At 43.9% G+C, this 22,714-nt stretch overlaps 1 protein-coding gene across 2 annotated transcripts; it reads right to left on the bottom strand.

Annotated features, from left to right (window-relative positions):
- Positions 1–660: 660 nt before the first annotated feature.
- Positions 661–22,531, bottom strand: Ulbp1 (UL16 binding protein 1). 2 transcript variants are annotated; one of them, XM_087604550.1, is made up of 5 exons: positions 22,186–22,531; positions 8,555–8,803; positions 7,850–8,116; positions 7,035–7,217; positions 661–5,601 (listed from the first exon to the last, which is right to left on the bottom strand). In XM_087604550.1, exons 1-4 carry the CDS (start codon positions 22,301–22,303, stop codon positions 7,063–7,065), a joined length of 789 nt encoding a protein of 262 aa, XP_087460676.1. In that variant the 5' UTR covers positions 22,304–22,531; the 3' UTR covers positions 661–5,601; positions 7,035–7,062. The 2 variants fall into 2 exon arrangements, 1 of the variants encoding a protein (XP_087460676.1); XR_015648962.1 differs by lacking the exon at positions 8,555–8,803 and having other exon boundaries at positions 22,186–22,322.
- Between the last annotated feature and the right edge of the window lie 183 nt (positions 22,532–22,714).

Here is a 22,714-nt window from a genome sequence, read left to right as displayed (position 1 = left end):
AGCCTTCAGCTGTCATCAGGGCAGTGGCCTTGAGCTGTCAGATCCACATCTGAGATGTATTTTTATTACTGAACTTGGGAAATTGACATCAGTTTGACAAGGCAGTGCAATTAACCCAAAAGTGTTTTCAAGTGGAGCAGAGTCCTGGCAGTGTGTGAGGCCTGGGCAATTTCCCCAGTGGTTAGTGTTACCACAGTCCAGGTGGAGTCACTGTCATCATTGTGCTCTGTCTGTCTCCATTAAAGAAAGCAGGGTTTATGCTCATCGTGAATATGTCTGGAAGGACATGTCTAATAGTCACAAGAACGCTAGCTCACATTCTGAGACAGGCAGTAAGTGGATCCTAAGCAAGCTAAACATGGACCAAGACAATATGTCTTAGGACCTGTGGCATTCCAGCATCTCACATCTTGAGGATCTACCCAGTCAGTTACATTTCGTGGGTGAGCATCTTTCTGGGAACTCCTGTTCCCATAAGCAATGCTTCTTATTTCATTCTGTGGCCTGATCCAGGTGCTGCCTGCATCTTCCATTCAATGTATCTGTTCTACACCTTCAGATATATGCTAAGTGGTTATCTTTATATGACAGCATCCTTCCCTCAAAGGCTTAACATAAATTGATGGATAAGCAAACAAGAAAATGCAATATGCAAACTTAGTTCAAATTTCCTTTAATTCATGAAATACAAGCAAATCTAACATCCTGAATTATTTTAAATTTGTTAAGCAAAAGGAGATATCAGCATTTAACAAAGAATGTCACATGGTTATTAAAGCCAGATAGTAAAAAGCACATTAACAAGTAACAGTGTAACACTTGATAATAATGTGGATCTAATTCCATTTTGTAAAAGACAAAACATGATATTTGCTGTTTCATGGTTTTATACCTTCCAGGAAAACAAGACACCTGAAGTACATCTGGATTTAACAAAGGAAGGAAGCAGCCCATAAACAGATGCAAGCAAAGAAATGCATTTCTGATGGCGAGAATAAGCTCATGGGAAGAGGGATTCATACAAAAAGTTCATTTCACTCTACACGATGGGTAAGAGATGTTGAAAATGCAGACGTTTTTGTATGTCACAAGGCTTAGGACACTCAATGTAAAGTGGTATGGGTTTCTAAAACAGCTTTTTAATTACATGTTTGGTTTACTAAGATAACTGAGTGGGTCACAACTTTAACTTCCTAACAATGGAGTCTTCTCAGAGTTAAGATTGATTTAATATGTGTTTTTACGATATGTATTCATCTGAAGTATCTAACCTTTTGATGTTATGATACAAAGTGATCTTCTAATTCATGCTTGAGGACCACACAATCAAGTTCCTAAAATATATTTGCAAAACTCCCTCCTGATGTTTTAAGGAAATCCTTGAATTTAATTTGGTGATATTCATATGTATCCTTGGCTGTGAACTGGTCACACATGAAGCTATGAAACAGATTAAAACCACTATTTGTTCTTCAAGTCTGGTGTAACTGTCTTTCTGAGATTGCAATGGCTACCACTAGAGGGCTAAAGCAATGAGAATGAAAGGGCTAGGCTGAGGGCAAGGATTTTTCACCTTCACCTCCAGGTTGGCCATGTCCTAGCATCGAGGACAGTGGGGTAGCTCTAAAACAATATGACAGCTTCAGAGAGGATATGGAGACCCCAGAGTCCCAGATTCACAGAGAAATATCCTTGTCCAGAAAATGATGAGTATAAGAAACTAAAGAGAAAGGGCCCCCAAATGTCTCCAACACCCCTGAAAATAACCTTCAAAGAGAAACTGCCAGCAACAAAAGAAAGCTGTTGGCATCTACATGGTCTTAAAATCCCAGCAGAGTACAGACAGGAATAATATAAAATTATAAATCTACCAGCTACAACCAGGATTCTCAAGAGTACCAGGTTCAACTGGAAGAACTGAAGTTCCAATGCCCTCATGTTCTAATTAATTCTCATCTATGATCTTGAATTATTCCAAACTCTGTATCAACCCTTTTGCAGCAACTAGTCGTCATTTAATTGTAAATTATTCCCATCTCTATGTCTGTCAACACCCATGATGTCTGTACAGAAGATTTTTCTCCACACTGAGCTCTCCCTAAGGGAAGAGACTCTTGTGTTTTTGTATATGACTGGACAGCTACTCAAGACTGCCACGGAACAATAGGATAAGCACAGCTCAAACTGTGACTCCACGATTTTAGGATAATCTCCAGTTATTAAACCAGTGCATTAAGTTTATCTTAAATTTGTTCCACAGGTCACAAAGGAAGCCATGGGTGATGTCTGAAACAGTCCTAACAGGTCCTGCTCGTCTCTCCAACTGTAGTTGTTACAAGGCCTGTCACTGAGGGTTCATCTGAAGAGTTAATAGGACTCAACCTGCAAAGGCTCAACCAGCTAGTTCCTGGGAGCATCGTGGAGACTCGTGTTCATTATTTCAGTGAAGGTTTGGTACAATATACATCAAACACCCCCTGACTCTAATTTGCAACAATAACCTGAGGACTGTATGTCAAGTTATGAACCCCTTATCTCTGCATTTCTAGGATTTCTCCTCCTCAGTCACAATGGTCATACCTCCTGCCTATGCTGAAAGCACCAAAGGTAGTTCCCCCTTTAATCACTGTGGGCTACAATTATTTATTCCTGCTCACAGCCTATTTCTGGTTTTAACTCTTTGGTGACTTTGGCTGGTCTCACTTAACCCTCCAGTATGATGTCTATGGTCTAGATTAGAAGTCACTGTGATGGAGTTAGTGCTGTGGCAGGGCTGTCCATCACGGCCATCTACACCGACACCTACAGTAAGCACCGAGGACCACTTGACCTCTGAGTGATGTTACAGTCTGACCTTCAACTCAGGCAACAACAGTCCTTTCCCTCTCCAAAATGTTGGTCGATCACTCTTAAGTTCTATGGTCTTAGGACCCGATAAGAGCTCAGCATCCCCACATAGGGCTCTCAATGTCCTATCCTCAGCAGTAAAGCCCTTCCAAGAGAAAGTGGTCTGCATCATTTGTCCACAATATAATCTGCTCATCTTTCAGGGCAGCAATGCAGATTCAAAGAGTTCCTCTGTCAAAAATAAAATCAAAATACACTCTCTTAATAATCAGGGTCTAGTGCTTGGAGTCTAAGTTTCCCATGATACCTCCTACGATTAGAGGGTGAATCCTACCCCCTCCGGCACCTTGAGCCAGTGGTTGAACAATGGTGTGACGACCCTTATCATCTAAGAAGACACAAGCAGGGCCCCTTTTATCTATTATAATACAAATATGAAATGGCCCAGAAACCAAGAATGGGTAAGATCTTGTGACTAGTTTTAAAAAGCCCCATTCCATCTCCCAAGTAATGCATATCGGGAAGTCATCAGCTGTGTTTTGGTCCATAGTGTGTATCTTTTCCTGTGTGTATGTTTGTTCATATACTAGTACATGTGGGTACTACACATTACCTTTTGCTGTCACTACTCAGGACGCCATGTGCACGGTGTCTTGAGGCAGTGTGTACTGGAACTCACCAAACTCACCAATTGAACTATTCCTTCTGATGACGAAGCCCCAGAGATGCAATATTCTACCCCCACCCCCTCTGTCCCACTTTCTCTCTCTCTTTCCCTCTGTCCTCTATGCTGAGATTGCAAGCATGTATCACGACAGTGTTCACGTATTCTGGGGAGGGAACTCAGGTTCTCAAAAAGCATGAGCGCTGTATGACTGAGTTGTCTCTTTGTCCCTCATTCCTCACTGAAACGTATGTATAATTTTCAGTTGCTGAATGTAACGTGTCTATGCCTTTGCTATGCTCCCGTATGCTACTGTCAAGATAGTGACAATTAGTCTAGGACTGTTACTGTCACATGTTTATTCGTGCTCTGTAGATCGATGATGCTGCATCAGAGGCAGCATCGTCTGAGGATTTGTCTATTACGTAGTCTGTTACCCATCTTTCTCACCGACACTAATATTTCTCTTAGTTTTCTTTCGAACAGTATGAATTCGTAGTATGGTATACTTCTATATCCATCGTATACATTAATAATCATAGATGTGTGAGCTGAGGTTTGCTCACTTCTATTTCTGCTTCGTTATTTATTTTGCTAACGCACTCCTCTTGGGAGACAGATGCAAGGCTCTCCCCTTCCTAACACACCATTCAGATGTCACACTGAAGAGGGCGAAGTTTCACTGGGCTGTGAGGCAGGCATTGGGTCAATGGAGCAAGTTTAGTCTCTGTTGACCAGGGTTTGGTAGGGATGCTGAAGTTTCTGAATCAGATACTACATTCATTTGAAAAGAAATGTATTTCTAATTTCTTTGCTAATGGACTATTTACTCACTGGATTGTTATACTATGAAGTATGAAATCCCAAATCAGTGAGCTATGCCAGGAAAATATATGTGCCTTAACTTACAACCTCCATCCAATTCACAGCCTGTAATTAACAAGTAGTCCTAATTACCTTTGACAACTGGCTCCTGGCCATCCTGGGCTCTCTGTCCAGTCGTAATTACTAATACAAACTCTCAGATCACACATTGAACACCACAGAGTTATCTTATGGCCTTAGATCACAGAATGGCTGCAGAAGAGTGAACAAGTTGCCATTGGAGTTTAAAGAGACCAGAGTAGAGCCTGAGACAGAGGGATAACAGACACACAGACAGATTGAATGCAGGTGGTTAGAGGAGCTGTGAAGGAAGCTCATGGAGAGCTGCAGGGCTGCACCAGGCCTCAGCACTGAGTGAACTGCACAGGTGAGGTGCAAGACTGAGGATCCAGCAGGTGAGATGCAGACCCACATTAGCATGAGCAGCAGATGAGCTGTCAGACAGTGATTCAAGGAGGAGACATTAGCAGGGTGGGTGGAGCTGAGGGCTTCTTAAGATGGACAAGACTTCTGGGCCTGCAGGTTCCCTGACACCAGCTAGCCAGGTGGCAAGTCTGTGTTGACATAACCATTGCGAGTTAGGTGGCTTCTTCTAGGGTCTAGGTGAGGGTGAGATAAATCCTTGAGCTGGTTCTCTGATATAATTTGATATGTACATGTGATTCTCACTGCTTCCAACTCATTTTGATAAGTGTACAGGTGACTTATTCTTACTTTTGAGATTATGGTAATTTTCACTTTCTCAGTCATCAATGGCCCTGGGCTGAAATGTGTCTGAGTATAAAGTGAGGTGTCATGTCCTCCGTTGTCTGCGTTGCACTCAGGAGACAGCCACCCGCAGCTTGTAAAATGGAGTCACTTAGGGCAAGCCCTGTTTTGCAGAGTGAGGTGTAATTTAGAGCCATGCCCAGTTTTATCCCCACAATGATAAGGCAAGAGTGAGAAAGGAAAAGGATTAGAGCAAGAGGAAGGCGCCAATGGCAACAGCCTAGTGCACCCTGATGCCCTCATGCATGAGGCTCTGACAGCCACCAGTCTCCTGGGATCCCACCAGTTTGGTCCGTAGTCAACAGGTCAGATTTCGGAGATGCCATCAGAAATGTGTTTGCTTCCTTTGCTGAAGAAGTCACAGTCAATGTTCAAGTGTCACCCGACAGCTGGTGATGAAGATCAGACTGCAGAGGAAGAGGAGCAGCAGGGAGCACCTATGACAAAAGCAGGTGTGGATTACAGTGAGCTCCTGGGCATCAGCTGCAGCACCCACTCTCCTTCCTCTCTCAGACACTCGCCCACACCACAGACCACAGAGTCAGTGGACCAATTCTTTTCTCTTTCCTCTTTCCTTCTAGACCTTTCTGCCATTCTAACCTCTGATATGCTAAGACCTCAGATGCTGCTGGAGTTGTAAGTGTACTGAAACAATCATTGTGAATAAAAATATTAAAATAATTTAGGAAACATGAAAAAATCAGCCTACATGAAAGGCTAGAAAATTATACCAGTGTTTCTGTCTTTTCTGGGCTTTTAGCTTTCATCTTTTGGGGGTGGGCCAAGGCTTCACTTTATTGCCTAGGCTGGCCTTCAGCTTAGTATATAGTCCACAACAGGCTTGAATTCTTCCAGCAACCCTCCTGCCTCAGCCTTCCAGCTACTGGAATTGTAGGTCGAACCAAATATACAGGTGGATTTAAGTTTTTTGTGGAATAAAAGTTATTCAAAATAATTATATTGGCTGAAGTATCTGAGGGACCTGATATTAGATGTAAATGTTCTACCAGCCTGTGCATATAGTAAACGTTTTGAGTTCATATTAAAATAGTTAGACCATTTGCTTTTTCATCACTGGCCTCTATTTTGACTCTAGACAATATTTGGCAAATCTAACAATGACAGCAGTGAGCACTTGGTTCATGTTACCTGCATGGACACAGTGACTTCAACTTCAGAGGACAGGGACCTTGAAATCTTAATTCCACATGCACGGAATTGTGGCTCAGTAGAGTGAGCAAGATAAATGAATGGATTTTCTTTTCTTTGTTCTTTTGACAAGGATTGACTATGCAGCCTAGGCTTATCTTGAACTTGGTGATCCTTATACCTTGGCCTCTTGAGTGGTGGAATTACAGGTTGGTCCCCCAATACCAACTCCTTGAATAGTCTGCTCATTCTGATCACTTGTTATCCCTTAATAAGCTGGGTGCTACTAATGTACAGACTTGGCCCTAGGTATAAGAATTATTGCGTTGGAGCACATCATGCTCAGAAGAAAAACAGACTTTAATCACAGTCTTAGGGGAACCTCTTTTGATTTTGAGGAGGGAATACCTCATTTCAGTTTTTCTTGATCTTATATGGATATTTGGTTCTCGGGTTCTCTGTCCACTCAGGAGGACTTTCATGTTTCATTCTCTTCTGACTGCAGAGTTATGCTGACCCTGAGAGCCTCCTGTACCCAACAATTTTTATCTCCAACACTACTGTGGAGTAGGGTCTGAAGACTAAGCTGAGATTTCATTCTAGTAGACAGGGATCCACTGTGATGGAGAGTGACTTTGATGAAACCCCTGGACACCTTTTCTATGTTGTTACCCGACAAATATGACCAAGAAAAAGAGTGAGGACCTAGTATGTTCCTTACCCGTATTTTTGTCCAGTCTCTTGGCCAACTAGATGATAAAACGAATTAATATCAATAATATAAACAGACTCCAGTTTGCCTTTAAATGCTGACTGTCAGATACAGAAGAGGTACCATTCCCTGTAATTGAAGTGGTGTTGGCAGATGTAAGCTGGGCTATATCCTGGGCTGTTATTGTTGATCCTGTTAAAAGAAATCAGAAAACATATGCATGAAGATTAAAACCACACCTCCATCTGTAACTTTCCCCTCTAGGAGGTCCAAGGAACTCCTGTGCGACAACTATTTTCCATACCCTGGATAAAAAGATGACTAGGACGTGTGTGTAAGAGGTCCTTAGAGTTTGTTTCACTATCAAAGAAAGCGAATGTCTACTGAACCATCAAGCAATGTGACATATTTACTGTGGTTGACACAACTGGTGGTGCTTAATTGTGCCAGACAAAAACAGTGACACCTTCAAAAGTGATGCTGGGGCTGATGGAAGGGCAGCTATAACGGAGGATGAGAAAAACCTGGATGTTTAGAGTGATGCATACAGACTGTTGGTCCAGGAGAGTCCATTTAATGTCATGTCATTGGTTAATAGGGAATGAGAAACGGTGAGAAATGAGATGGGAAAGAGGAACCCTGGTGATCACCAGGAATCTCCAGAGAAGAAGACCACCAGATAATCACTGCCAAAGTCTATCAGATTTTTCCATTATGCACACATACTGGCATCCACACAGGAAGTCATCAGACTTTTCCGCAGAACTGCCATGCCTTTCCCACCCTGTGGACATTTCCTCATGGTAATCTACCTAAAGACTTACTTGGCACTTCCTTCCAGAGTTTTAAGAACATATTGTGACAGTTATTGAAATCTCCCATGGAGAACATAGAGAGATGGTCTTCAAGATCAATGCTATTCTCAAATTCCCTTATGATACTGTTGGCTTTATGTTGAGGTGGGTCCCATAACTTGTTTGTTGGATAAAAGTAGAAAGAATGTTGTCTATCAATGGTGAAGGTCCAGAAGCTATCACTGAGTCTTCCTTGTTCATATTGGAGTACCAGGGTGCCTTCTAGGATATGATTACCTGAAAATGACACACAACACCATCATTTCCCAAACGTTACAGAGTCATCACCCTCTGAATTGTCAAGTCTTCCCCTACACATTCTTTTCTTTCCTCCATGGGTTGCCATTTCTTACAGCTGAGGAGCCCTGTACTTCCAGGTTCAATCAATATTCAGGTTTTTTTTTATACAAATACATGTATAACCTTCTCTCTGCACCTGCTTATTCCTCTTTTTTCTTTCTTTTTTCTTTTTCTTTTCTTTTCAAGTCATGGTTTCTCAGTGTATCCCTATCTGTACTGGAACCTTCTCTGTAGACCAGCCTGACCTGGATTTCAGAGATCTGCCTGGCTCTGCCTCCTGGGTTCTGGGATTAAAAGGGCATTCCACCACCACCCAGCATGTTCTTCCTGTTTCTTGTTGATAGCCTCTGTCTTTGCTTCATGTCCTGGTCTTACCCTTGGTCTTGACTGGCCATGATTTCATGTTATGTAGATTTTTATTCAGCTCTTCTAAAAGGCCTTTTACGGTTTGGGTCAAATCTTCCCAAGCTTTGGTGGCATTGACCTCCATTCCCAGATTATCCAAAGGCTTGGTCTGGTTGTCTTTGTACTGAAGGAAAGGTTTTCCATTCACTGAACACAGTCCTTCATACCAGTGTAAAGAAAGATCCTTGACAGTGAAGTTGAAACGGATATAGTATGTATCTGTGAGAAAAATATGTAGATGAGTTACAAACAGGGAGAAGTACGTAGGATTCATGTTCTGTGAACTCAGCACTCTATGGATATACTGGTGGGGACAACTAGATCCTTAGCCTTGGGCTACCTTCACTGCCTTAGTCTGGTAAAACCCTCCGAGGCTACTCTAGAGCCTAGATCCTTAGCCTTGGGCTACCTTCACTGCCTTAGTCTGGTAAAACCCTCCGAGGCTACTCTAGAGCCCTCAGATTCACACAATGTTACCAGGAGGACCTACCTGGCAAACACTTGAAGTGACTTTTTCTCAAGTGTCTTTTTCTAAGTATGTAGGTAGAAAATGCCATCTATGCAACTGGTACTTCTACTCTTGCTGATGAGAGAACACCTTTTATAGAAAGGAAGATATCTCAAGGACGCATGGCAAATTTGCCTTGAGTCCTAAGTGTGCCAGAGAAGTTTTCTGGAGAAAACTGCAATTTGACACATATGTGAAGCTGCTGGCTATGGTCATATTACCTAGTGCCAATCCTGGTGATCCTAATCTGGGCACTGGATAAATAGGATCCTCTCTAGTTAAATCACAACTTTAAGAGATATGCATTTGGCTATTGAGCAGAAAATGTAGTAGAATTGTATATCTTCCACTGTTTACTGGAAGTATGTGATTTGCTTTTCTATTTCTAGTCTACATAGGATTACAGTAAAGAGATTGCATGAATCTCAGAGGAGACTTTTAACTTTTCACTTTTCGATAAGTTTGAGAGTGTTGGAGACTTTGGGGACTGTTAAAGTTGGACTGAATCTATTTCCATATTATGACATGGCTAAAAACCCTTTGAACGCCAGGACATGGAATTTAGTGGTTCAAAAGAAGATGGCCGCCATAGGCTCATAGAGAGCAGCACTATTAGGAGGTGGCCTTGTTGGAGAAAGTGTGTTTCATTCTTTTCCTGCTGCCTGCCAGTCAGGATATAGAAATCTCAGCTACATTTTTAGAACCCTGTCTGCTGTGCATTTCCATGCTTCCAGCCATGATGACATTCACCCAAACCTCTGAACCATTAGCCAGACCAACATGAATGCTTCCCTTTATAAGAGTTGCTGTGGTCATATTATCATATCAATAAAATTCTAAGACAGGCTATAACCTGCACAAGGACATCAGCACACAAGCCAGTTCTCATATCTCAGAACACTTATGGTCTGTGGTCTTTCAGCAGCAAGAGAAGACATACAGTACAATATGAAGGGGGCATTTGTACTAAGCAGAGTGAAGAGTGGCAAGCAGTAGCAAAATGCATCTGTACACATGCTCCCATGGATGGTTTAACACTGAGCCAAATCTACCACATGAAACTGAGAACCAGTCTACTAAAGGGACTTCTTAAAGGAGCGTTTATCCATAATGCAGTATACTTATTCATCATAAAATATAAAAGGAGGTATCAGAACAGAATCTCTCTAAGCCCTGCCTTCCCTGCTGAATATATACAGGCTCAACCACCTTTCACTCTGCTTCTCCCCACTGCTTCCCCTTCCTTTTCTAATTCTCATCTTCACATTTTCTTTCAACTCCTACACCTGAACTTTTGAGTTCATCCCTTTTGATTGCCTGAGGTTCTTGGTCACTTCATTAAAAAGATTGATGGACGTGAAAATGAACCCTCTGCAGCCCCAGAACTCTCAATTTGTTTGTGAACAAAAAGCGAACAAGGCCCCCACATTAAAGTAGATACGATAAGAAGAAGCACAAGTTTTCTCTAAGAAAAACTGCATTTAGGAGCTGGGTCAATAGATGGACTGCGTGTGGCTGAAGAAGAAGCAATGGACCATGAAGACGGTCCATCTAAAGCAACACTGGCAGCTTCAGATAACTTCTCCTTGGAGGGAGATGGAAGTCGAGCACAGTGATTGGGAGAAACTCTCTCGAGCCTTGAAAAGGGATTTGTGCCTAAAGATGACACCAGGTTCCACCAAGAAGAGAGAACCCAGTGCTGCAAATGAGGGTGGAGAAGGGAAGAACGGAGATCTGAAGGGCCCAGCCTAACATTTCAACAGCAGTGACTTTCCTAAGAACAGACACTTTACCCTTGGTAACAGACAATCGGCTCCTGAGAGGAAAACCTAATGTTCTAGAGGTTTTGAAATTGATTACTTAAGTTACTCATAATTGCTCATAGCAAGGTAAAATCATTAATAGCCCATTGGAATGCTCCAAGCTACAATTTTCAAATGTTAACAAATCCCAAAACTGGAAAGCATCTACACTGCTGTAACTGTGATAAAAAGGCAAGGCTTCCCCAGCTTGGGAACTCCCACACCCATGCACTATATTGGAGAGATTGGAGGGTACAAGCTCAAGCTTGAATAAAGACTCTTTGCTTCCGCATGTGAGTTGAATTCATGGTGGACTCTGGTGGTCTATGGGAACCTTGTGTTCTGGGCATAGCATCTGGGGACACGTTTGATACTTCCATGACCCCTACACAGGGTCTCCGACCTGTAAATCAAAGACTAGTTGGGAACTATTCTCTGGATATTGTTTCTCTGACTATCTGGCTATTTTCTCTCCAGCAAATCTGTAAACAGGTGAGTTAGCACAGCCACAGGAGACTAGAGAATATTGCTTGATACCCCTTTACCAAGATTCAGCAGCACTGAGAGACTTCCTAGACCCATTAGTAAGGAATTGGATCCCCTAATTTCTTTAGATAGACATTTCAGGTTGTACCCACTTCATCATCATCTAACTTTGCTTTTACTATTGTATACTAATTGGCATTCATACCTCTGTGTTCTTTGGCTATCTGTATTGTTTCTGATTTATTTTCTTGTGTTCAAGGTTAGAAGGATGGGACAGACCCAGATGCTCTGCCTCCCTGTAATGTTTTTCCTGGACAGGTATAAGGACTTTAGAACTAGGGTTAGAAGGTACAATGGAAAGACTAAACACTATTCGCAGGTTGGGAATTACCAGCATTCCATGTTGGCTGGGCACATGAAGGAACCTGGGACCCCTTATGTTAAGAAAGTCAAGGATGTCATCTATAGTCAGACCAGCCACTCAGAACAAGTCTGCTACATCACCACCTGGCAGGAACTCATATACCCCTGACCCATGCACCTGACAGAAACACATCCTAGTGGTTAGGAAGAAAAGACAGAAAACTAAACCAACTGCACCACTCTACCTTGTTTTGCAGGATAGTGAAGATGCAGATTTGCTTCTCTCCTCTTCTGCCCTCTACCAGTACTAGTGACTGGACCCACAACCCTACAACCAGTACTGCTCCACACAGGGACAGGTTGCTAGGGAACATGCTAGTCACAAGACACCAAACACCACTGTGACCCTCACTCCCCCTTAGGGCCACAGGGACCCCACATAATCAGAGTAAACTGATCCTTACAATAAGGCCTTTCTCTACTAGTTATCTGTATATTAGGAAGATCAGCACCTGAAATTTTCAGAGAGGCCAGGGCCCTTACAGAACTGCTGGATATGGTAATCTTTACCCACCAATCTACATGGGATGATTGTCAGCATCTGAGACAGATTCTCTTCACCACAGAAAAGAGGGAAAGATTTACCAGTGAGTCTCAGGAAGTAGTTCCAGGTGAAAACTAATCCATTGATAATTGACACATCTTTACCTTTGGCCAGGCACAACCTGGACTTACTTCACCATTGCTGAAGGTAAGGGAAAACTACAGATCTATCCTCAGACTCTAAGTATGGGGTGTGTCTCCTAGCAGTTGCTGGTCATTCCACTATGTTGGCTTGAATAGGTGATGTTAGACAAGAAGATAGGGAGTCCCCTGCAGCCTTTCTAGAGAGAATTATGGCAGCATTCCAGATCTACACATCAGTGAACACAGAGTCAACAGAGAACACATCAGCAGTGATGATGGCTTCCATCAATCAAGTAGCACCATAAATCATAATGTACACAAAGAAGATAGGATGAAGGAAAAGTCTGTACAGGAACTGTTAGCAATCTTAGAGAAACTGTACAATAACTCAGAGCCTCAAAGACAAACAGGCCTACTCCAATGCCCAACAAACACAGAACACGGCCAAAATCCTGCTGAAAGCCACAGTTGTCGCTCAGGAGGAAAAACAACAGCAGTTGCTACACCAGGCAGTAAACAATGGTAAGAGACTATCAACAAGGCACAAGCCCGGACTCCAAAAGAGCCAACATGCCTCGTGTAAGAAGATAGGGCATTGGATCAAGGATTGCCCCAAACAAATCCCCTTCCCCAAAATTACCAGAAGTGGGTCAAACCAAATTGGTGTAATTAGAATATTTGAGCAATTAGGAGAGACGGTGGTTGAACCACCTCCCTGAATCTTGAGTAACCATTAAAGTGGAGGGGTAACCCATCAAGTTTCAAGTAGATACAGGAACCCAACATTCAGTCCCCTCAACGGGTTATGGAAAACCAACAAGCAAAAAGTCATGGATACAGGAGGCCACAGGCATCAAATCAATATACACGGACTATTCAAAGTATAGTAGACCTCGGGATGGGATGGGTATCCCACCTTATCCTAGTCATGCCTGGATGCCCCTACCCCAACTAGGAAGTGACTTGCCATACATTATCCAGGCCCAAATCAAGTTCTACCCAGATTAGGATTCCTTCACAGGTCAAGATGGACCACCAATACAGGCCTCACATTATCTTTAGTAGATGACTGTAAACACACAAAACTAAAGCCTACTTGAGAAGGAGTCTCCACATGGCTGTCACAGTTCCCAGTCAGGGACTGGGGAAATGGGACAAGCAGGACACTGAGCCCCTATTAGGATAGAATTTAAACCAGGGTCCACCCCACCTCAGGTTAAACAATATCCAATGCCACAGAAAGCCCAGAAGGATGCTTTCTTCAGTCTCCCCCCAGCACCTAACAGCAAGCTGCTATTTATTTTAAATAGCATGCATGATCTTGATGAAGGATTCAATGGACAACTTTTGTGGACCTGGCTACCCAGTGATTAAGAATTTGCCCACTATCTTCAACAAGGCCCTACATGAGGACTGGGAATGGATACAGGCAAACATTAGTACCTGTAGATACTTTCTCAGAATGGACTGAGGCCTTTCTTCCGACACAAGAAAGGGCAAAACAGTGATCAAAATGTATTGGAAGATATCCTTCCTGGGTATGGTATGCCTTCAATGTTGAGCTCTGATAATGGCCCTGCCTTCGCATTTAGTGGCCTGTGTTCTTGGCTAATTATGTTGATCAAACCCTGTTTGCAGTGTCACACAGGTAGGCTAAAGGAAGCCTGACCTCAGTTGGCTCTGATTGGGAAATAAAGTTGCCATTAGTGAAGGGATCAGCAGGGTAACAGAGACAGGACATTCAGGATTTCTAGGCAAAAAAATGCAGGAGAGAGAGAGAGAAAGAGAGAGGGAGAGAGAGAGAGAGAGAGAGAGAGAGAGAGAGAGAGAGAGAGAGAGAAGAGACGAGTCCTCCAGGAGAGGGGTGTAGGATGGACCACACAGGGAAGGTTGAATTGAAGAAGATGAGACTGCCGAAATGTTGTTGTCAAGGGAAAAAGGCCCCATGGGAGGGCGGCCCAGATGGAACCAGGACAGGAAAGGTGAAATATAGACTTAGTAAGTGCTAACTTAGAAATATCAGAGAGAAGTGTGTTAGCCATGTGGAGGTTTGGGAGTGGCCCTGCCATTGAGCTAGCTAAGACATTGTAAAAATAAGTTAGTGTGCGTGTGTGTGTGTGTGTGTGTGCGTGTGTGTGTGTGTGTGTGTGTGTGTGTGTGTGTGTGTGAGAGAGAGAGAGAGAGAGAGAGAGAGAGAGAGAGAGAGAGAGAGAGATATTCATTTTTAAATGCAAAACACTTGGGTGGGTGGTGAACAGCAAGCACACATCCATGTCTGCATATATACATCAGTTTCAATATTTACTGCATCATTCATTACTTAGGTAACACAGGAAGTAGCTTGTACGTTTAGGCCACAAAGTTCAAAACAGTTATAAAGGATGAGTAGAACACTGAAGGAGACCCTTGCCAAATTAACAATGGAGACTGGCAGGGACTTGGTGGCTCTCCGTCGTCCATGATCCATACAGTCAGGAACACACCCTATATCTTGGGACTGACTGCAAGGTATGTATGGGAGAAACCTCCCTGCCCCCCATGATTCCTCAGCTCAAATCAGATGTATTAGCTGAAGTCACTTATATACATATATTTGACTCGCTCAGTGCCCCAGCTTATATCCCGAAGGAAATCTGGCATTAAGTGAGAGCCATCTCTCAGGCTGCTCTTCCACCTACTGCTCATAATGAATTACAGGCAACTGGGTGCTCTTCAATAGACATCAGAACCTGAGTCTTGAACCCTCCCGTAAAGGACCTTACAGATTTGTGCTGATTATACCCACCACACTTAAGGCAGACAGAATTGCCACCTCAATTATCCACATCCACTATTGCCTCACAAATCTTTCTTCAGACCCAGAGGACATCACAGGCAGATAGCAGGTCTTCAAGCACAAAGACAATCCCTTGAAACCGAACTGCAAATCTTAGAGTTCTAATAGCCTTGCTTTTAACCAATCACTGCTCCTCCTCTTACAACCCTCACCAGCCTTATAACCTGACTTGAATCATCTAAAATGCCACCACGGGAAACATCCTTCAGCAGGTACATAGGGTGGCCCCCAGAGGCACCTGGTATCACTACCCCATCTTTGACCTCCATGACTTTTAGTGGGTACCTGGCCTAGCGCCCACCTAAAGAAACATTAATTTTATGTTTGTCCACGCCATAAAAATGGAATCAAGAATTGGAGACCTCAGTGGGGAGGTGCTCGCTATTCCTATTGTGGATCATGGTAGTGCGTGAGTATGGGGGATAGTTGGTGGGCAAATCCAGTCAAGAACAATTTTATTCAGGTAACTAGACAGGACAACCATCCCAAACTTCACTTATGGATGGATTTGGCCTGGTAAGAAACTTGTTCATCCCACAATATCATAAACAACATAATGTAATCCCATCTTTATAAAATTTACCCAATCAGGAAAGCAGCTATGGCATAGGGACAAGAAAACACCTGGGTGCTAAGGACCCATTTTAACTCACTTTTAGGACCAGGGGACCTATTTTCCATGTGTCTTGTCAGAGAACCATTGTTCCTCCTAGACCATTGGGACCAAAACTAGCATTGTCCCCACACTAAGCCACACCACAAATGTGACCTCACCATCACCATAGGGTCTACCTGAATACCCAACAGGATTGCACACTCTGAGGTCCAGACACAGAACCTTCAGACTAGCAAGGACCTAGTCCCCTTCCCCTATTGGAACTCACATATGAGGTTTGAATGTTAGCCATAATGACCTCACTCGTGATTATTGGCTCTGCCTAATGTTAAACCCTCTTAATATGAAGGCATTTCTCTCAATGCTTCAGTCTCTTAATACACAAAAGCAAGCCACTGCAGATGGCAACAGACACAACCTACCTGGATCAGTTACAGTGCTAGGGCTATGTGTATGCCGAGAAATACCAGGGGAATACTCCCACAACCATTGTAACCAGACTAATCCCTGAGATAAAGTAATGGGTACTTCTTAGTCCTGCCAGATGTCTGGCAGGCCTGCTCTACTGGCCTAACTCCATGCATTCACACAGAAACACAAAAGGCTCCTCTGAGTTTTGGGTTCTGGTTCAATTGGTGACTTACTATTCAGGAAAAGATGTTCTCACCCACCTCACCCATGACCCTTGAAGAAATTTAACCAAGAACCCATTACCAACATCATTCTGTCTTCCCTCCTGGGCATCAGGAGAGCAGGAGCAATGGAAACAAGCCATATGAATAGCATTACAAGTCGCCCAGTACTGCACTACAATTTCAAAGGTTAACCAATCATGTAACTGCTAAGTTGGAAAGCACCCTGCTGTAATTGTGATACAAAGGCAATACTTCAACAACTATGGACCTCAGACACCCATCCACTGCATTAGAGGGGTTGGAAGGTCTGAGCTTCAGTTTGAATAAAGATTGTGCTTCTTCATATGAGCTGGATACCTGGTGGACTCTGGTTGTCTGTGGTACCTTGTGATTTTGGCTGTGGTGGTTTTCATATGCTTGGGCCAGCAAGTGGCACTATTAGGAGGTGTGGACTTATTGGAATAGGTGTGTCACTGTGGGTGTGGACTTTAATACCCTAGTCCTCTCTGCTTAGAGGTGACTCTTCCATTAGCCGCCTTCAGATGAAGATGTAAAACTCCTAGCTCTGCCTGTACTATGACTGCCTAGATGCTGCCATGCTCTCACTTTGGTGATAATGGACTGAATCTCTGAACGTATAAGCCAGCCCCAATTAAATGTTGCCTGCTATAAGACTTACGATGGTCATGGTGTGTGTTCAGAGCAGTAAAACCCTAACTAAGACAGAAGATCACACAGGAAGTAGGTTACTGCTGTGATAGAACTGACCATGCTATTGTTTGGAAGGATGGGTATTTGGGGTCTTTGGATTTGGAAAGCAGTGGAAAGTTTTAAATGGGGCTTAATGGGCCATCCTAGTAGGAATACGGAAGACTTTCTTGCTGAGAGTAATTTGAACTGTGCAGACCTGGCTCAAGTGGTTTCAAAGGAGAAGAATTTCAGTGTGTGGCCCAGAGAATGTGGGTGCCTTTTGCCCTTATCTGAAAAGTGTATGTTAGGCTAAGGAAAGAGATTTATATTAATTGCATTGACAAAGGAAGTCTCAGTCCCATCATAGAATTTGTTCTCTGGTTTAGTCTCATGCAGAACATTTTGAACAAGTGTAGAAAGCTTAGAAAAAAATATAAAATATATAAAATATATGATTAGAGTATTAATGGGGCACCAGGATGTGACATAGAGCCAATCAATTACTGTTTTCTAGGAAATAGATTAAGGGAATGAGATTTTGGAGCAGGGTCCTACCCAGCAGTGGTACACCCTTTTATCCCAAGGAGACAGGCAGACACATCTGAGTTCCAGGTCAATGTACAGAGCCAGAACCCGGACAACGAAGCATAGACAATGAAGAATTTGAAAAAGAGGAAGTTAATGATAATGCAGTAAGAATAAGAGGGCCATGTTTGAGCCCCTACAAGCAGTACAACTCAGCAGCTTTGCCCATGTGGCTCTGACTTTACAGTCAAGGGGAAACAGAGACCACTGGGACAATTGATGCTGATTAGCTGGAGCTAAGAAATTAGTAGTGATTAAGGAGAGACCAGCATCACTGAGTTGAAATCTTCTGGAAAGTGTTTTCTGGGAGTACAAAGAAGCTGTTTCCAGACATAGCCAAGCTTGCACTTTGTGCTGCAGCTGGACTTGGCAATGTGTAAGAGTCATGCAGGAGGTACTGGTTTTGAAAGCATGAAGGGGTCATGCGGAGCATCTGAGGTTTGTCACTGGGAGAGGCCATGGAAGGACACTGGGGAAGGTACAGCTTTAAATGCAGTTTATAACATCGGAATGACAGGGTCATGAAAAGTAGTTGAGGCTTGGCACCATAAAGAGAGCCTGAGAGAGGCTATTGGTGAAGCCTACTTGTAGAGGAAGACCACAATGCATTGGTGATGTCAGTACTATAGAATTATCACCAAGAAAACCAGCAGTGGCAGTGAGGGCATCAGCCTGAGCTTAGAGTGGTACAGAGGGCCTAGCTGGGGAAGTGATGCCAGCCATTTGGAGGAGCCCAGAGGATCATGTGTGGATCCCAGACACTGAAACAAGAAGCTGATAAAGTTGCCTTGGAGACCCTGAGGAATTTGAGATGCAGAGCCATGGACTGTCTGCTGGGGGAAGCTGCTAACCAGTAGTGGAACAAACTCAGGAGAAAGAGGATTGTTGCAGTCAAAAAAGGTGAAGAAGGAGTCAGATATCTAAGACTGCTTTGACATCAGACATGGAGATACAGAGTTTGGAATTTGCCCAGCTGGTCTCCTGTCTTGCTTTGGGAATTACAGCTAAGTGATTGGATGAATCTCAGAACAGACTTTTAACTTTGGACTTTTAACATGGTTGAGACCGCTATAGACTATGGGGATGCTGGAAGTTAGACTAACTGTATTTTGCATTATGCTATGTTTAGATGTGACTCCCTTAGACTCATATGCTTGAACAAGCTTAGGGTGGACAGGGAGTAGAATGTGATGATGTGTAAATGTTTGGGCTCTATAAGGTGTAGTCTGGCTGGAGTAGGTTTGTCACTGTGGGTCTGGGCCTTAACACTATATTCCTAGCTGACTGCAAGTGAATCATCCACTAGCAGCCTTCAGATGAAGATGTAGAACTCTCTGCCCTGTCTGCATCAAGTTTACCTAGATGCTGCCAAGTTCCCACATTGATGATAGTGAACTGGACATTTGAACTTGCAAGCCAGCCCCACGTAAATGTTGTCCTTTATGAGACCTGCCATGGTCAGGGTGTCTGTTCACAGCAGTAAAACCTGAAGACATGGACCTATCAAGTCCCAGTCAGTACATCAATAGGAGACATCTATAATGAGAACATTTACAGGAGACATTTACAGTGAGGACATTTACAGCCTGAAAGGCAGAGGTCACTAGCACAGGAAATACTAACAGTTCAACCTCAATTTAAGGTCATCAAAACTGCTCTGAGTGTAGGAGAGCAACCACAACTCACCAAAGGGACCCAAATCTTTAGAGGACATCAATGACAAAATGGAAGCAATAAACAAAAACGGTGCTTGTTTACCCAAAGTGAAGTTCATCAATTTTGAATATTTACAATTTCTTCCTGATGACAACTAAGATCCTACCTTTGGACAAAGCCTCTTTGTGAAAACAACATTGACAGGCCACACCTGCCAAAAGCGAGGTATGGAACTTACCTGCAGATTTCTCTCCCCTGTGTGTACCCTATGTCCAATACCCTGGTCACCTCCCTGGCTCTTTCTTTAGAACATCATTGGCAGCTCTCCCTTTCCCAACCACCGGCTCTCATCTCCAGTTGATCCCACAGTTGATCCCGGCTGACTACCTTACCCTATTAGTTGTTTATTTACAACCCCCAGCTCCATCAGTGCCCATGACCCTGCTAACATAAAGATCACTTTTCCTGGGGCAAGAAGTAGGGTGAAGGTGGACCTACCTTTCTCCTTTGCTCCTGACATCCAATCCCACACTCTCATTTCAACCTCTGTGGCTGGACACCAGCTCTGACCTCCCTTTCCTCTCTCACCCTATCCCCAAGGGATCAAAAAAGACATTCTCTTCCAACCCTTTTTTCTTCAGCTCCATCCACTATCCCACCTCCAATACCAGTAATCATTCATTGTGAACACACCAGATGAGCAGACCAGGGAAACAGACAATACACAAGTATCATACTCTCCAAAAATCCAGAGAGAAAAGAGAAACCTAGGAACAAAACACCCACTGGAAAAAACAGTCCAGACATCAGCACCTCCTCCTATAATTAATTATCCCACACCCAGATGCCAGGGCAACAACACGATCACTGAGAGCCAGTGCAATCAGTCGGTCTCCATGAGAGCCCAGCTACTGCACCACACCAGGTGCTGAACATCCCAGCACAGTTCACAGTGAAAGCACAAGACAAAGCCCTGAAAATCAACCCTGTGAGGATGACAGAGGTCCTTAAAGTGGACATAGATAAATTCCTTAAAGAGAATCAAGAAAACACAAATGGTTGGAGGAAACAAATAAAACTGTTCAAGACTCAAACATGGAAATATAACAATACAGAAAACAAAACCTGAAGGAATTCTGTGAGTGAAAAATTTAGGAATGTGAACAGAGGTAGCTTCACACACAGAATTCAAGCAATGGAAGGGAGATTCTCATGAGGGGCAATACCACAGAAGAGATGGATACATTGGGCGCAGAAAACATTAAATCCAAAAATTCCCAGACACAGAACATTCATAATTTTTCTCTCCAAAAAAAACTGAAGGGAAAAAATGGAGAAGAGCGAGGAAAAGGAGGTCCAGTGACAGGCCCACATTGGGATCCAGCTCAAGGGGAGGCCCCAAGGCCTGACACTATTACTGAGGCTGGAAAAAAAGGGGCCTATCATGACTGCCTGCTGAAACTCCCAACAAGCAGCTGAAAGAGTCAGATGCAGATATTTACACCCATCCAATGGATGGAAGCTGCTGACCCCTTGTGGTTGAATTAGGGAAAAGCTGGAAGAAGCTAAGGAAAAGGGCAACCCTGTAGGAGGACCAGCAGTCTCTATTAACCTGGACCTGCGAGATCTCCCAGATACTGGGCCACCAAACAGGCAGTGTACATAGGGTGACATGAGGCTCACAACACATATACAGCAGAGAACTGCTGGGTCTGGGTTCAGACAAGAGACAAGAGGCCCCAGGAAGTGAGGAGGTCTGGTTGGGTGAAGGGTGGGAGGTGGGGACCTCCTCCCGGGCTCGGTGCCAAGGACAGGGGAGGATGTGGGACAGAGAACACTCAGAGGGTGGACCAGGAGCAGGATAAAATCTGGAGTATAAAATAAGATTAACTAAAATTTTAAAACTGATAACACTATTTTACATATTATAATATAAATTAAGTTGCACAAATGGACATGTATTCTTGTCTAATAAGTGTTTGGGAACTGGAGGCCATCATCAGTGTTATGAAAGTAAAACATATGTTAATCTTTAAAAAAAGGAAAGAAAATCTGGCCTCCTAGTCATCGACTGAGTATCTGATACAGAGACACATATAATATGCTTGCCAATTTGGAAGTATTCCTGACCTGCCTTTTCCAGAAAAACTGACTTCTGTCTAAACAGACACCATTCTCTGACCTGCACCCAGTGGAAGGAGTCTAGACAGGCCCAGGGGCAGGGGCAGAAGCATCCTTATGCCCCACTAAGCACCATTTAACTGTGCTGTCACTCAGTGAAGGCAGGGCCTACAGCCCTCTGTGAGTGGGACAGTGGTGTGTGAATTTGGGGAGCAGCTGCTGGTTGCTTGTGCTGGGATCTAGCAAAGCACACTGAGAAGTTCAAAAGCAAAGGGGCCAGAGAACTCCTGAGGAGAGAGACAGTCTTGGTAGAGAGGGGGAGGGGTGGGGTGAGGACCTGAAGGAACTTGGGTCCTAGATTCTTCTGGAAAGAGGCTCTGGGCTGAGGAGGTCCTGTCCTCCCACACTGTGTCCCAGGATTCCCCTCAGGTTCCTGTCCCAGGAAGTCACTCACTGGCTAGCTCAAGACAGAGGCAGCTGTGCTCCCCAACCCCCACTCCAGGCTTTGGAAATTCACAGGGTAGCCTTGAACACTGACAAACTGTGTTTCCCCCTCCTCCCCATCGCTGCAGCCCTCCTATCTCCCCTCTCCCTCCAAGGGATCCCCGGAACTCACCTTCTGTCCCTGAACACAGACAGACAGACAGCAGGCACAGCAGGGCCAAGTAGCAGGAAAGGACTTTGGCAGCAGCAGCAGCAGCAGCAGCAGCAGCAGCAGCAGCAGCCCGCCTCATAGCTCCTCCTCTAGATGCTGGTGGCCCAAGGGAGGGAAAGACTTGATCACTTCCTGCTGATGGCCCGGACCACAGAAAGATTTGAAACTTGGCTATGTGTTCAAGACAATTCCTTCTCCTCCCTCCTTTGTCCTTAGTCCTTCAAAACCGGTTTCTAGTTTCCCTCTCTCCAGATCTTTTCACAGCCTAGCTGCAGCCCTGCAGGCTGGTCCCTGTGCCCAGCAGACTGAGATGTGGGCCAGTGCTTATCTCAAGTCTCAGCGCTTTGTAGGGTGGGGTCACGAAGGAGCACAGCTGCGCATGGCTTGTGTGAACTAGCATGTGACCTCCTGAGTCACCAGAAGAAGAAAAGCGCGGGAAGAGAACAGGAAAAGGAAAAGAGCGGGAACTGTCACTAAGTGACAGGAAGCT

Source organism: Rattus norvegicus, chromosome 1 (genome assembly GCF_021556685.1).
Source record: "Rattus norvegicus strain SHRSP/BbbUtx chromosome 1, alternate assembly SHRSP_T2T, whole genome shotgun sequence".
In the NCBI taxonomy this organism is placed as follows: Eukaryota; Metazoa; Chordata; class Mammalia; order Rodentia; family Muridae; genus Rattus; species Rattus norvegicus.
The sequence above is the reverse complement of the archived record's forward strand: the minus strand, read 5'-3'. Positions and strand labels throughout refer to the sequence as shown.